The following is a 15,586-nucleotide window of genomic DNA, read 5'->3' as shown; positions in this document are numbered from 1 at the left end:
TTGTTTCAGATTGGCAAGTGTAACCAGGGGCCTTCTCAGAGCCTATTTGCCTGTGGCCTGCCCACCTGTTTCTGGGCCAAATGCCCACCTTCTCACCTGCCACACCTTGTTGTTACCTAATTAATTATATTAATTAGGTGGGAGGTTGCCTATTGTCTTGCCCCGATGCCAGGGGGTGCTATCTGCATCTCTGTACCTCCCCTACACTGCAGCCCATGCCTCGCAGATGGCATCCTAGTTGTTACTCACCGGCCCCACACTGAGCCCCAGAATCCTCCAGTCAGGACCCCTCTAAGATTCCTCCATTCAGGCAGCCTACCCCACCCTCATTCAGAGCTGCCTAACTCGCTAAAACTATTTCCCCTTTTGGGCGTGGTTCCCCCAGGACCTTTGGCCACACAGGCCCTGGCCTCATCTCCAACACCAGTTGGAAACCCCAGGCCCTCAGCTCTGGGCATCCCTCACGGTGGCCCCTGGCTCTTTTGACTGTTCTGGTCCTGGCCCCAGCAATGACCAGTCGCGGGTACTCTATATCAGGTCTCTGAGCCTCTAGCCCCACCCTCTCTGGGGTCTCCCTTCTGGACCCTACTAATGGGTAACCCACCCAATTGTGGGAGCTGGGGTCATGGCGCCCCAAACCGCCTTTTACCAGGGTGGTAACTGGCCTGGCATTTCCTGGGGGCTCCCACGCTACTGAGAGCCCCACCAGGCCACCCACTCCCAGCAGGTGCAGTTTTAGGTCATGCCCAGGACCAGGAGCCTCCTAGCCATCCCCTACAGCCCCTTCCTTACCTCCGGGATGTTCCAAGACTTGCAGCCAGGTGATGTTGCTGCCTGGCCCACATGCAGGGAACTGATCGGTTTATATAGGCAGCCAGGGATCTAAAATTGCTGCCGCAATCAAGCACCAGCTGGCTGCTTGGCTCAGGTCTTAAAGTGGCAGGCATAAACAGTGCCCTGCCACAGCAAGTCATTCAGTTAATGGCAGTTTAAATAATGACTTGATTTTCTCTCTTCAGCCTGAAACTAACACAGACCACGCTCCTCTCCCCCTTTCTGGGCAACAGTAAAGACACAGCTCAACACACCCTACCCATGCCCCTCCCACACTTAGCAGTGTGTATGTTCAAGCTGTAAACCTGTCCTATTTAAAAGCTGTCTTTCAGACCAGAGCTTTTTTTTCTCCAACTGGTCAATTTTGTTGCCCAAGAGGTTAAGCAGTGGAGAGACAATATTTATGTATTTTAAACATCTCTGAATATAAGGAAAACATTTAATATTGAGAAGTGATTAAAGCAGATAGTCATTAACTAATATTTATTTATGGAATATTTTCACCAAAGGATTATATTTAATCAATGACCTGGAAGATGGGAGGAGTGCAACCTCAGAAAGTTTACAGATGACACCAAGCAGGGGGCAGTAGTAGAAACACTGGAAGGCAGGGCTAGGATTCAAAGAGATCTAAACAGTTGGAGAACTGGACCAAAAGAAATCTCACAAGGTTCAATAAGGACAAATTCTGCACTTAGGACAGAACAATCCCATGCACCAGTGCAGGCTGGGGACTGACTGGCAAAGCAGCAGCTCTGCAAAAAAGGACGTGGGGGTTACAGTGGACAATAAGCTGAATAGAAGCCAACAATGTGCCCTTGTTGCCCAGAAGGCTACCAGCATACAGGGCTGCATTAATAGGAGTGTTGTCAGCAGGTCAAGGGAAGTAATTATTCTCTATTTGACACTAGTGAGGCCACATCTGGAGTAGTGTGTCCAGTTTTGGGCCCCTCACTACAGAAAATATGTGGGCAAATTAGAGAGAACCCAGCAGAGGGCAACAAAAATAATGAGGGGGCTGGGCACATAAATTCTGAGGAGAGGTTGAGGGAACTGAGCTTATTTAGTCTAGAAAAGAGAAGACTGAGAGGAGATTTAACGTCAGTCTTCAACTACCTGGAGGGTGGTTTGAAAGAGGATGGACCTAAACTGTTCTCAGTGGTGGCAGATGACAGAAAAAGGAACAACAACCATTTTGCAAGTTGCAGCAAGGAAATTTTAGTTTAGATATTAGGAAGAACTTTCTCACTAGGAGGGTAGTAAAACACTGGAACAGGCTACCCAGAGAGGTTGCGGAGTCTCCATCCTTAGAGATTTGTAAGACCTGGCTAGACAAAACCTTGGCTGGGATGATCTAGTTGGGAATGGTTCTGCTTGAACAGGGGATGGGACTAGATGACCTCCTGAGATCTGTTCCAACCCCCATTTTCTATGATTTTGTGATTCTATATTAAGTGCAAGGGAGTCAAAATGACAAAGTATAAGTAAGTTTTTTAAACTTTTAAAAAATAAATGTCTTCATTTAAAATATCAAAATTATGTTGGCACATACTCTTTAAATATATAAAATTCACACACCTGTTAGTGCATCTTAATTATCCTTTAATACGACAAAACAGATGTATCAGATCTATTTTTGTGTCTAAATATCTTCTCTTATATGGGCAATGCAACAAAATGTATTGTATGTAAAGAAAGAAAACTTTTTTTGTTTGATAGTTTTGTAAAAGCAAACCTAAACTTTCCTCTTTTATAGGATTATCATAAACATGCTATGGCTATGTAGAGCTGTTCATTTGCTCCTGGGAGAGTTGCTGCTGTCCCAAGAGAAACCACAGATGTAGAGACATTCATGGTTTTTCTCCCAGAGCAAAAATGGCTTTTCTGGGAGAAAACATAACACTGGAATAACCTGAAAGAAATGGCTCCCAGAAGACTCTCTCTCAGGAGACCAAATGCCTGCATAGATACCTATGTGAAAAAAGCCACAGAGCAGTCTTTCAGAATCCCAGCAAGCTTTGCTGTCTGCCTTCCCCCTGCTCCTGAGCTGAGAGAGACAGTTTGTCAATCCCAGCCATACAAGGAGTAGAACATGCCCCCGAGTGCTTTGGACTGCTAATACCCAGTCCTGAAGCACTTAGAGGGTATGCTCTGGTCTCAACTTTTTCCAGCTACAGCCAATCACACCCTCTCAACTGAGCTGGCAGCCCCCTCTGCCCCATCATTGACCCCCATCATTAGCAAACCCCCGCCCTCCTTCACTGATCTGCCAGGCTTTGTGCCCCTTGCCTAGACAGCAGCACTTGGTGCTCTAGAGCCTCCTGGCAGGCTAGTGTCAGCGCCACAGACTCTCTGGTGCTCAGCTTGAATGTTTGTAAAGGGCTCTCCAAACAAGTTTTTTCTATTGGGACAACAAACCTGGGAAAATTCTCCCAGATCATTTCAATGCATGTATGCAGCCAATGTCTATTATATAACCAGAGAATAGTATTTTTGAATGAGGCAACGTTCTATGAAAGGAATGACATACATGTGCCACAGGAGATTCCCACAGCACATCTGCAAGAGGGGGAATTCTCATGCAAAAGCACTGCCTGATCGGGGGTGGCTGCCTGGTACAAGCACCACAGGAATCCCCTGCAGAGGAATTCCTGGGCCATGCAATAAATAAGCAGTGTGACTACCTTTGGGTGCAGCAACATTTTTTGGCACTTAAAGCACAAGAGGCTAGGATGTACATTTGCTCACAATTTGTGCTCCCATAAATTTTATGGTGGCAAAACAGTGACATCTGTTTTCATTCAAAGAGAGAAATCTGCAAATCACCACAGCCATACAGCAATACTGCATCTTCCTTTCACAAAAGTGACCAGAGAAAAACGGAAAGTCACAGAAATAAATTAACATATGGGAAAGCTCTTCACTTACCTCTGCTTCTGTCTTGATGTATCAGGAGTGTTGAAGGTGTAGGTTCAAGCTGTAAACCTGAAAGAAAATTTAATGACCGTCTTTCAGACAGGAGTCTTTTTTTCTCTGACTGGTCAATTTTGCTGCCTAAGGGATTTTCCAATGGAAAGGCACTATTTATATATTTTTAAACTTCTCTAAATACAAGCAAGACACTCAATGCTGAAGATGCTCATTAACTATGATTTATTTAGCAAACATTCTCACCAAAGGGTTATCTTAAGAGCAAGGGAGTCAAAATGATGACATATAAATTGCAACCCCCTGCGAAACTCCTCTGCCTACCCCCTGAAAAAACCAAAATTTTCAAGTAAATGTTTTAAATAGATACTTTCATAGTAAGTAAAGGCCCGAATTAAATATTTGAAAAAGTAAAAGTCTACATTCGTTTTTTTAAAAAGACAGACTGTTTTAATCCATGGTGTAACAAAATGGTCTGTTCTTTAAAGAAGGGTCAACTAATTCTGTTAAAGAAATTCAGATGTGAGGCATAAGGAGGGAGTGTCCCACTAGGATCATAAAGAGCTCCTTAACAAGAAAGAAAGAGAAGAGAGAAAATTAAAAAAAAAACCTTTATCATAAAAATATTGTAAAAAGAAACTTTAAAGTGCAAAAAAGTAGGCCTGTGTGAAACTGCTTGTATTTGCTTTGGATTCAGCCAGTTCAGGGGACAGTGATTCGCTTCAGTGACTCGAATCACTGTCCCAGATAGATTCGGCCGAATCTCCAAATCACCCAGGCCCATCCCCCACCCAGTCTCCCAGCCTGGCAATGGCTGCCCTGCCCACCCAGCTCCTGGCACTTTGAAAAAAAAGCCCTGACTCAGCAGATGCTGCTGGGCAGGGGGACAATCCCTGCTGCCTCCCACTGCCCCATGCTGCATGGGGGGCTCGTGCCCCCCCTGCTGCTCCAGTCACCACCCCATGGCTGCCCCACTCGCCCCAGCTCTGGCCCTTTAAGGAAAAAGAAACAAAACAAAATCCCCAGACTCACCATTGCTGCTGGGCAAGGGGGGCAATCCCCACTTCCCCCTGCTACCCCGCACCATGTGGGGGGCTCTGCATGAGCCCCCCAAAGCCATGACAGCAGGAGTGGTGAGTCCTGGGGTTTTGTTGCTTCTTTCTTAGAGGGCCAGAGTTGGGGGAGGCGGGGCAGCCATGGGGGGGGGGCCTGGAGGAGAGAGGGGGGTCAAGGGACTTGTGTCAGAGCCCCCCATGCAGCGTGGGGCAGTGGGGGCCAGCAGGGTTCACCCCCTAACCCAGCAGCACCCAGTGAGTTAGGCTTTTATTTAAAGCACTGGGAGCTGGGGCAGGCGGGGCACCCATGGGGAGAGCAGGCAGGGGATAGGGGCTGGTGGGGGTACCCCCATAGTCCCATCCCCCCTCCTCCAGCCCTCCCCTCCCCTTCCCCCCTACTTACCAGCTCTGAGTCCGGCTCCAGCTCTCTACTGCAGTAGACAGGGACTGCCCAAATCATCAAAGCTCTCCAAATCTTTTCCAAAGATTCAGACCTTTTAATTGGTCCCTGATTTAATTCAGATTCGACCACCAAATCGGGCCAATCCTCCTCTGAATCGAATCAGCACCTGAAGCTTTGCACAACCCTACAAAAAAGTGTGTGTTGCCTACCCCCAGGGGCTGAGCATGAAACATTCATCAGTATCAAAATTCCTGTATCACTAGAGTTTGAAACCCCTCTTACACTCATTTAGGATTAGCTGTTTGTCTTCCATCTTGTAGACTGCCCCTCAGTGGCTCAGCATGACACAAATTGGTCCACATTTTGTTGCAAGGTGAAGTATCCAAACTCAAATGAGATGTAAACCCAACCAAGAAGTAGAAGAGTTGTAGGGTATCATCAGAACCAGCTCTTGTGACCCAGTTTCTGCAGCTTTTCAGGGTCACCATTTTGGCCTGGCCCAGCAGGAAACGTAGAAAAAAAACAAGTTCAAAGTGCCAGAGTGGGGAAGTGAAAGGAAAAAGGAAGCGATAGGGAAAAATTTTTGAAGGAACAGTTTGATGGGAGGAGAAGCCAGAGCAAAAAGTGGCTTTTCTCCTAATGTCTGAGGAGGATAAGAGTATTTTGGTTTGGTTTGGTTTGTTTATTTTGCTAAAGACTGACATTTGTGTTGTTGGGAATAAAGATAAACATAGCTACTTGTCCTGTAAATGGCAGCAGGATAAATAACCTGCTTACATATGGAAAATGAGAGAAAATGGAAAAGGTTTAATAATAAAAAGGAGAGACTGAAAAGCCAAAGACAAAATAGGTTTTAAAAAGGAAAATGACCAGTACTACTTTTAAATTAATAAAGCTAGGTCTGTCTATTAGAAAAGGCAAGTTAAAAATCATTTTAAATGTAAAAATATAGGGCAAAATATAAATGTAATACAGAAGAGCAACTTAAAACAAAAGCTAAAGTTAAAGTCATCTGACCCTAGCACTCTTTCCTGCCTAGGCAGGGGGTTAGACTTGATGAACTGTTCAGGTCCCTTCTGACCCTAGCATCTATGAATCTTAATCATCAACAAAACAAAGAGGGAAAATGCTCTTATCCATGAAATTTCATTTTAGGACTTTCAATGCCAAGCAGGTGTCACAGTCACAAAATACATGCTTTTTTTTTTTGTAAGTCTTTCCCATTATACATTCCTTCACAAGGGGATAGAAAAAAACAATAAATTATTAAGGGAAGGAGGATTAAATTTACCCATTAAGACCTGAAAAGAAACCTAAGCATAACAAGGATACCCTGTTCCGTACTTTCCTCATACCAAATATTAAACCAGCGGAGATGAGAATGACAGTATTTAACATTGAATATGTGTAGAGTCTGGAATGCCTTACATGAATGGAACCTGCATACTGCAGGCCTGATAAGAATGGCTGTCCTCAAAAATCTAACATCAGATACTGTAAAAATGAGTCAGTAACTGCATTAAGTGATGGATGGACTTGAGCTCCATAAGAAACCATCTCATTGCATGTCCTACACTTCAACTGCCTTTGCTCTGGAATGTATCTCTACACAAACAATGAAAACCCAAGTGATACACAGGGTCTTAAAAGCAAGATGCTAAAAGTGGGTTAATTTGCTCTACTTCCTAGGAGAGCTAATGAACCTGGGTGCAATACCATGCAAATCTGGCTACATGACTTCCAGTGCAAGAGGTACCAAATGCAGTACAGAATTGTGCGTGTCAGTATAGCAATACTTAATAGACCTGTGCAAAATGGCTAGTATTTGCTTCAGATTCGGCTGATTCAGGGGACAGTGATTCGATTCAGTGATTCGAATCACTGTCCCAAATCAATTCAGCTGAATCTGATTGGAGTATTCAGTTGCCACCTAATCGGCCAAATCTCTGAATCAAATAGGCCCCATCCCCCACCCATTCTCCCAACCCGGTCGATAGCTGCCCTGCCCAACCCCAGTGTTCCGGCTCTTTTTTTTTTAAAGCTCCACACTCACTGGCTGCTGCCAGGTGGGGCAGGGGCAGGGGGAATCCTCGCTGCACTCCATTGCCCAGCGCTGCTTTGGGGGCTCTGCCACAAGCCCTCTGAAGCCCTGACAGCTGCTGCAACAACCAGTGAATATGGGGCTTTTTTTAAAGAGCTGGGACACTGCGGCCAAGCAGGGCAGCCATTGACGGGGCTGAGAGTGGGCAGGGGATAAGGGCTCATAACAGAGCCACCCACGCAATGTAGGGCAGTGGGGGGCAGTGGGGATGGCCTCCCCACTCGGCAGGAGCTGGCTTTTTTTTTCTTTTTTAAAGAGCCGGGATGCTGGGGCTGGGCATGCAGGAGCCAGGGGGGCACTCAGGGGGACTGGGGAGCAGGCAGGGGATGGGGTCTGGCGTGGGTCCCCCCATGAGGGGTGAGCTGAAGTCACTGGTAGCAGATGACTCATTGATATCAGAAAAGTTGCAGAAGCTGACAGCTGAGGCATTGTTGGTAAAAAAAAAAAAGTTTGTTGAGAAAAGAGATGCTTTGTATCTTTCTTGAACCTCTTACCATAGACTTTGCCTATGTGCTTCCAGGATACAGGAATTTCTTCAGTTTGGTTGCTGCAGGGATACTTTATCTTAACTGAATCTCCAGTGAAACAATTTCTTCTTGTTCTGTAACTTTGGAAAATAGGAGTTCCAGACCTGGAGGACACCCATGTGATGTGCAATGTATAGGGTTGTGTTTGTAGTCCCCAGGTTGCACTTGTATTTTGGAGTGGAGGGTGTCTGGTAAATTCTATCCTTATGAACACTGCTAGTCACCTTGTGAGGCCCAAATTTGCTTCTTAGTGTCTGGGTGTTTTTTTCGCCTTCCTCAGAAGTGTTGGCACTGGATTTATGACCCAGATACCTTGTTCAGGGTAGACCCAAACCCTCAGACCAACCACAACCCCACCCTTTGATAACAGGCAAATTTTATTGATATACAGTGATAGCATATAAGAATAATGCAAACAGTTCTATATCTACCAGTCCTAGGGTTCACAGAGTAAAGGGACGTCTGGCCAGTACATGACCTTCGCTCTGAGGTTCTCTCTTGAATGTCAGATTCATAGATTTTAGGGTCAGACAGGACCTCAGTGAGCCATCTAGTCTGACCAATGCCCTGGCAGGCAAGAAAAGGGTTACCAAACCTGGGGTCATGTGAACCCAGCAAGGTGCCTGTCCAGTCTCCTCTTGAAGACCCCCAAGCATGGGGTGAGCACCACCTCCCTTGGAAGCCCATTCCAGATCCTGGCAACCCTGATCATGAAGAACTTTTTTCTAATGTTCAGTCTAAACCTTCTTTCCAGTAGCTTATGACCATTGTTCCTTGTTGTTCCAGGGGGTGCCCTGGTAAACAGATCATTGCCTACTTCATGTTGCTCTCCCCATATGAATTTGTATGCCACCACAAGGTCCCCTCTCAGCCTTCTCTTGGAGAGGCTGAAGAGGTTAAGGTCCCTTAGCCTTTCCTCATATGGCCTTCCCTGCAGGCCTCTAATCAGATGAGTGGCTCTTCTTTGGACCCTCTCCAAGTTGTCCAGATCCCACTTGAATTGTGGCGTCCAGAACTGGACATGGTACTCCAGCTGTGGCCTGACCAGTGCCACATAGAGAGGAAGATTCACCTCCCTGGACCTGTTTGTGAAGCACCTATGGATGCACGATAAGGTTCAATTGGCTCTGCCGACAACTTAATCACATTGACAACCATGTTCATCCTGGAATCAACAGTGACTCCAAGATCTCTTTCTGCCTCAGTGGTGCTGAGAGGGTCGCCCCCCTGCCCAGCCTATAGGTATGATGGCAGTTCTTTCTCCCTAGATGCAGCACCTTGCACTTGTTCTTATTGAATTGCATCCTGTTGCTCTCTGTCCACTTCCCCAACCTGTCTAGGTCAGCCTGGATCTGGTTCCTCCTCCCCAGGGTGTTAGCTTCACCCCGTATTTCTGTGTCATCCATGAATTTGGACAGGGTGCTTCCCACCCCCTCATCCAGATCACTGATGAAGATGTTGAGCAGCATTGGCCCCAGAACTGAGCCCTGAAGGACTCCACTGCACACATTTCCAGGTTGACACCAACCCATCCACCACCACTCTCTAAGTGTGACCCTTGAGCCAGTTTGATACCCAGTCTACCACATAATCATCCAAGGCAAATCTCCTCAGTTTATGTATAAAGATGGTATGGGATACCATGTCAAAGGCCTTCCTGAAGTCCAGATAGATAACATCCACCTCAACTCCTGCGTGTAAACATTTGGTGGCCTTGTCGTAAAAAGAAACTAGGTTAGTCAGGGAGGATCTGCCTGCTATAAACCTGCTAGATGTCAGCAGCCTGGAGGTCAAAGGCCAAGGCCCACCCTCCCCACAGTGGGGTGCATGAGACAGGCTGGTGCTATGCCCCCTGTCCATGGTGGCCTTGGTTTTCCCTCTCATGGACCTTTTGCTGCTCTGAAATCCCTCCTTTTTGTATTCTTTTTTCCCTTCTGATGACTCTTCATCCCTGGGCCTCGTTGATTGGTCTCCCTGTGGTCATCATACTGTCCATGGTCTGTCCTGTCAGTACATTCCTTTTTTTTCACAAACCCATCACATGCACTTTTTTCACAAACCCATCCTAATTTGTTGGGCTTTTGCCGGTCTGCCCGGCAATTCTCCTAATTTGGTCTGCCCCCAAAGCCAGAAATCCCAAAGGCTATGCAGTTGGCGCTGTGACCTGGTGCCAGTGCTTCAGAGTCCCTTATCTCTGTTACGAAACAGTGCAATAAATGCCTTCAATTTCCCAGCCTATGCACCTGTTTCCTGCTTGCCTGTGTCAAATACAGTGGGTCTTGAAGGAGACTTTGCCACAAACAGGCTTTTAGAAATCAATTAACCCTTGCCATTACTGTGGACCATTGTTCTAAAGCAATATCTACTTTATCTATAACCCAATTCTTAAAAGCAAACCTCTAAATATCATTTTCTAGCTATCAAAAAGCATTGGGTGTTGGCCATAGACAAAATTGGGGATTTTGACTGTTGTGAGCCAATGGGACTGGGATCTGGAAAACTCAGAGGCTCAAAGCTAGAGGGTCTTGATCCTCTGCTCAGGATCAGACCAACTGTCACATCTGGGACGAGGAAGAACCCCATGGTTTCACTGGCATGTAGTGTGGGGATTTTTGCTGACTTTTGTAGGAGTGGAGCACAGTCCTCTTCCTTACAACTCTGGAGCGTATTTTAACAACCTAATTCCAGTCCTTGCAGTGTGGCAGGACATAGAGGGATGAAGGCATCATCAGCTTTACCAATGGTAAGTTAAAGGGTGTTTTTGATGTTTTGGACATTATGTCTCATAGCTGTGTGTGTGAGACTTCCCAAAGTTTTTAAGAACAGTTTAAACAAAGAATTGCCTAGGATGGTTTAGACAATGGTTGAGTAGGAGGTTAGGCTAGATGACTTCCCGAGGTCCCCTCCAGCCCTACTTTTATATACGATTCTATGAATTCTACTTTGATATCACTGAAGAGAGGTTTTCATGTGGCCTGTTGGTACTGTGTCAGCATGGACCTCACCCCTGTACCCATTAGGAATCAGATTCTACAACAGCCTACTTAATTCGAAAGAAGTACCTTGCTTACTCTCTGTCTGGGAACTGAAGAAGCATACTATTCTTTGTCTGTTATTTCCAATAAGGAGAAATGTTGTCCACCAAACCCTCCTCAGATTGTCCAAATATTGATTTGTTTTGAATTTAGTAATAGCAAAGAAAAAAAGTCATACCAATGAAGAAACTAAGAAAACATGCCATTCAAATTTTTTGAAAGCTCTACTACAGGAGGAAATTTGGAATATGCCATGTATGCCACATGGAAACAGAAAGTTCTAGAGAGTTTTGTCTGAAAGGTTTGCCTAAGCCCAGAATCATAATAAGAATTGGATCTTCTCCCAGTTGCCAGGGAAATTTGGCACATTGACTGAATAGACTGTCTTGCATGGAGGAGACTAAGACCCCTTCTACACGTGTAGATAAAGCCACAATTGGACTTAATGCACAATTCACACAATCGCACCTCCTGCCATGCCACATATGCCTGAAATCCTCAGACCCTGGGGATTTCAGCTACTGTGATCCCTAGAGCTCAGGGGTGTGGGAAGCCCTTGAAGTCTGGGGATTGTGGGTGCCACAATCCCTAGGGCTTGGGGATGATGGAAACTTCCAGATTCTGGATATCATGACTGCCATGATCCCTAGGGGTTAAGCATCTCACACAGGGAATTGTGCATCCCTGCAGCTGGAAGCCCCATCAACTGACAAGGCTTCCAGCTGCAAGGGAGACCCTGGTATATATGCAAATTACAGCTTGATAGCAACCAGCTAAAAAGGTAGCACACATTTTCAAGGTCTAACTTCATAGCTGGTTGGAGCTTTTTATGTCATGATAACTACTTTGTGCTGGTGTCCAGCAGGTAACTGTGCAATTAACCAGTTAATAGTGCAATACCTGTAACATGCAGAGGAAGCCTGAAAATGGCCAGTGTCAAAAACAAAAGTATATAGAAATAAAAGTAGAAACTAATTTAAAAAAAAGGCAAAGGCAAAGCAAGTAATAAATAAAATGTCCAAAAAACCATGAAACTAAAGAGCCATGTACCAGTGTTTATTTTATATGCATGATGTATTCTATTCTCTTTTCCTTATATTGTTTTTGCATTTTAAGTTTCCAATTTTGTAAGTTAATAAGTATGCCTGGACACTCACTGAACTCTACAGAGTTCTACACAGGCCCTCAAATGTCTCTTATATCCATTTAATTGAAGGATCAGAGCCTGATAGTATACATTCCATAGGGCATAAATTGTCATTTTTGTGTGTATTTGTACTGAACCCAACTCAATTGTGCCACCTTCCTGGCTAGGACCTTTAAACGCTGTCTTAACCGTGCACATACTTACACAAATGCCTAAAGTCACTATCAGAAGTAGTTCCACTGCTTCAACTGGACAATTTATGGTAATGATGTTAAGCAGGTGCACACTTGCAGTATCAAAGGCTAATAAAATAAGTAATAGTAATAGACTACTTGCTCACAATGTGGCCAAATTATAAAAAGTTTTTTGACTGGGCTTTCAAAAATGTCCAGCTATATCAAAGAGGGAGGATAAAACAGACTTAGAAAAAAAACTCAAGGTTCCTAAATTATCATCTGGTCCATAAAAGCTGACCTAAGGAAAACTGTAGATTCTATGTTGCATATCTAAATAGATTTTCAAGATCCCAATGGACAATCTTAAAGACAACAAATGGGACAGTGGTACAGAGGCAGCTAATCTATTGTATAATGATGGTAACCAACTAGCCCAGGGGTTTTCAGCCAGGGGTATATGTACCCCTGGGGGTACTTTAGAAGGCACCAGGGGGTATGCAGCAGTGGCACAGAGAAGCCGCCAGCACTTCCAGTTTTGCTGCCATGCAGGGGACTCCCCCCCACCCCTGCACGTCAACTGGCTGACAGGGAACTTCCTGCTTCTAGACCAGCTGCCTGGGGTACCCTGACCAAAAAAGGTTGAAAACCCCCGATCTAGTCAATGATCTGCCCAGAGAGTCAGAGACAATAGTCTCATATTGGATTACCAGATTTTATTTTATTTTTAATTAAAGGTATTAAAAAGCCTCACAATATCTACAACACAGATTAACATTGCCCTGTGATGCCATAAGCCCTGTCAAAATGTTGAGTGGTTAAACATAAATCTTTGAAAATCAGCAAAGATAGATTTAATCTCCAATGCCTTTAAAAACAATGCCCCATTATGTTAATGGAACACACGTTATCAATGTCTCTTTACAAATGAACATTCTTCTATATGGGAATGCCATTTTTCCCTTTCCCACTACTTCCCCTCTTGGACGTGGTTCCCCCAGGACCTTTGGCCACACAGGCCCTGGCCTCATCTCCAACGCCAGTCGGAAACCCCAGGCCCTCAGCTCTGGGCACCCCTCAATTGAATTCTCAACTTAAATCTCATCCATATGGATAACTACACATATAAAGAAACAGTAGTTACATTGAGTATCCAGAGATTGAAGAAAACAATACATCATCTTTGTTCAAAATTCTATCCATAGGTGGTGCCAGAGGCCCCAGCAAACTCACTTTTTTAACTAACATATAAGTTATTTACTTTGCACTCACCACTGGATCCAAATCTTCCCAACTGTCCCGAAACCAAAACCTGTGCTTGTTGCAGGCCTTTTAGATTTTCTTCCACCTTTGCAAGCAAATGCTCTCTGTTCTTGGAAAACTCTTGGCTAGCTTTTCTCTCTACAGAGTACAGAAGATTTTAGTGCACTTACCAGAGAAAAGTTTTAGATATTATTCTCTATGAAATTAAAAGCATGATGCAGAAAACTGATCCAGACCTTTCCTGCAGGCAATAGTATAACATCTTACCATACCATACAGAAAATAGTCTAAAAAGATGAATTAATATTAGACAATAGAAAGAACCAACAACAATTTCTGCATTTTATCATGTATCTACCTATATGTTTAAAAAAGCACCTGCAAAAATAAAGACACTTGAAAATTGAAGTTTTCATCTGTGGGTCTCATAGATTTCATAGACATTAGGGGCTGGAAGGGACCTCATGAGATCGAGTCCAGCACCCCAGCCATAGGCAGGAAGTCAGGTGGGATCAAATGACCCCAGAAAGAACTACATACATATGTTTTTTGAAAGAGTCCAGAGTAAGTGCTGGCATCACCTCTGGGGGGGAGTTTGCTCCAGACCCTGGACACTCGCACCATAAAGAACATTTTTCTTATGTCTAGTCTAAATTGTCCTTCCTGGAGTTTATGGCTATTAGATCTTGTTATCCTTTGGGGAGCTCTGGTGAACAACTGTTCTCCCAGGTCCTGATGCACCCCTCTTATATAATTGTAAGCTGCCACCAAGTCCCCCCTGAGCCTTCTCTTTTCCAGACTGAAGAGTCCCAAGTCCTTGTAAGGCCTGACCTCCAGGCCTTGGATCATATGAGTGGCTCTCCTTTGGACTCTCTCAACTGGGTTCTCTCACACCAAAGAAATGTTTTGCTTTAGCAATAGACTTAGAGAACTTTCTAGCCTCCCTCCTCCTCATGCCACTTCACCTGAAGGTTAAAAAGAAAACGCCAGCTTCTAGCCTCTCAGTTTCTTCTCATTGCAGAGTTGAGGGTACTTAACTGTGCTTGCGGACAGTACATCTCAAAAGAATTTCCTTCTCATTTAAGATCAGCTCCAAAGCACTACCCATGTGTCTGAAGGTGACCTTCAAGTGCTCTATACCAAGGGTGTCAAACATACAGCCCATGGAACAACTGGTCCACTGGTAGTCCAATGGACTATGGTCTGACGGACTGTCCCTTAGCTCCAAACTGCTGCACGCTCCAGACACTGCCGACTGACTAGAGCTCCACACTGCTGGGTGGCAGCATAGAGCTGGGGGTGTGCAGCTGCATGTTTCTAGCTTCATGCTGCTGTATGAAGGTATGGAGCTCTGGATGGTCAACAGCACCTGGGGTGTGAGGCAGCATCGATCCAGGATGTGTGATGACGTGTTGTCATGTTCATGCAGTGCAGAGCCACAGGAATGTGTCCATGAGGAACCAGGAGTGTGCAGAAGGGAAGAGCTCTAGCCAAACATGGTTCTGCACTGCTGCATGCTTCTGGCTCTGTATTGTTACCTGGCCAGAGCTGCACACCATGCATGCCACTACATCTTTGCTCTGTGCAGCCACATACCCCAGGACCTATTCTGTTGCCTGGCCTAAACCAACACTGCTCCCCAAATGCAGCCCCACAGATCTGACCTGAGGTCCACGGTGAGTTTGACAGCTCTGCTGTAGATAAACCCCAACTGCAGAACCTCCTGAAAGCCTCCAGGATGCTGTAATGCTTAGTGAAAGTATGTATGGAGATCCAGGTGGTAGCCCTTGAGATTCACCTTACACAGGGAAATAAACTGGACTTTGGTGTAATGAACTTTTTATCACAGAAGGCAGATCTACATCAATAGTCTCACAACATAAATTTGCACGACCTAATGACCAGTCTTTGAGCTAATATGACTGCATCTTTAAATCTCCCAGTCAAAACCAGCCATAGAGATTTCACAGCTTGGTTCTTTTAAGGTAGTAGGTCAAAGCTTTTAACATCAAGTGAATATAGTGAAACCTTGGATCACATAAATAAGGAAACAACATAGGCAAGCTTATTTGCTAACCTATACGAAAATCTGAGACTACTTTAACAGAAATTTTGAATGG

The 15,586-nt window shown here is 45.0% G+C and overlaps 1 protein-coding gene across 1 annotated transcript in view; it reads right to left on the bottom strand.

Moving 5' to 3' along the window:
* The window catches only part of CCDC7 (coiled-coil domain containing 7), a 178,256-nt gene that overhangs the window by 26,975 nt on the left and 135,695 nt on the right, over nucleotides 1-15,586 (bottom strand). Inside the window, exons 31-32 of the mRNA XM_090047535.1 lie at nucleotides 13,476-13,604; nucleotides 3,763-3,819 (exon numbers count right to left, since the gene is read on the bottom strand). Of these exons, the coding sequence (XP_089903661.1) occupies nucleotides 3,763-3,819; nucleotides 13,476-13,604 (186 nt within the window). The remainder of the gene's footprint in view (nucleotides 1-3,762; nucleotides 3,820-13,475; nucleotides 13,605-15,586) is intronic.

This window comes from Crocodylus siamensis, chromosome 5 (assembly GCF_052110815.1).
Source record: "Crocodylus siamensis isolate JL-2025a chromosome 5, ASM5211081v1, whole genome shotgun sequence".
In the NCBI taxonomy this organism is placed as follows: domain Eukaryota; kingdom Metazoa; phylum Chordata; order Crocodylia; family Crocodylidae; genus Crocodylus; species Crocodylus siamensis.
Note: the sequence above shows the minus strand (reverse complement) of the source record. Positions and strands in the feature narration are given on the sequence as shown.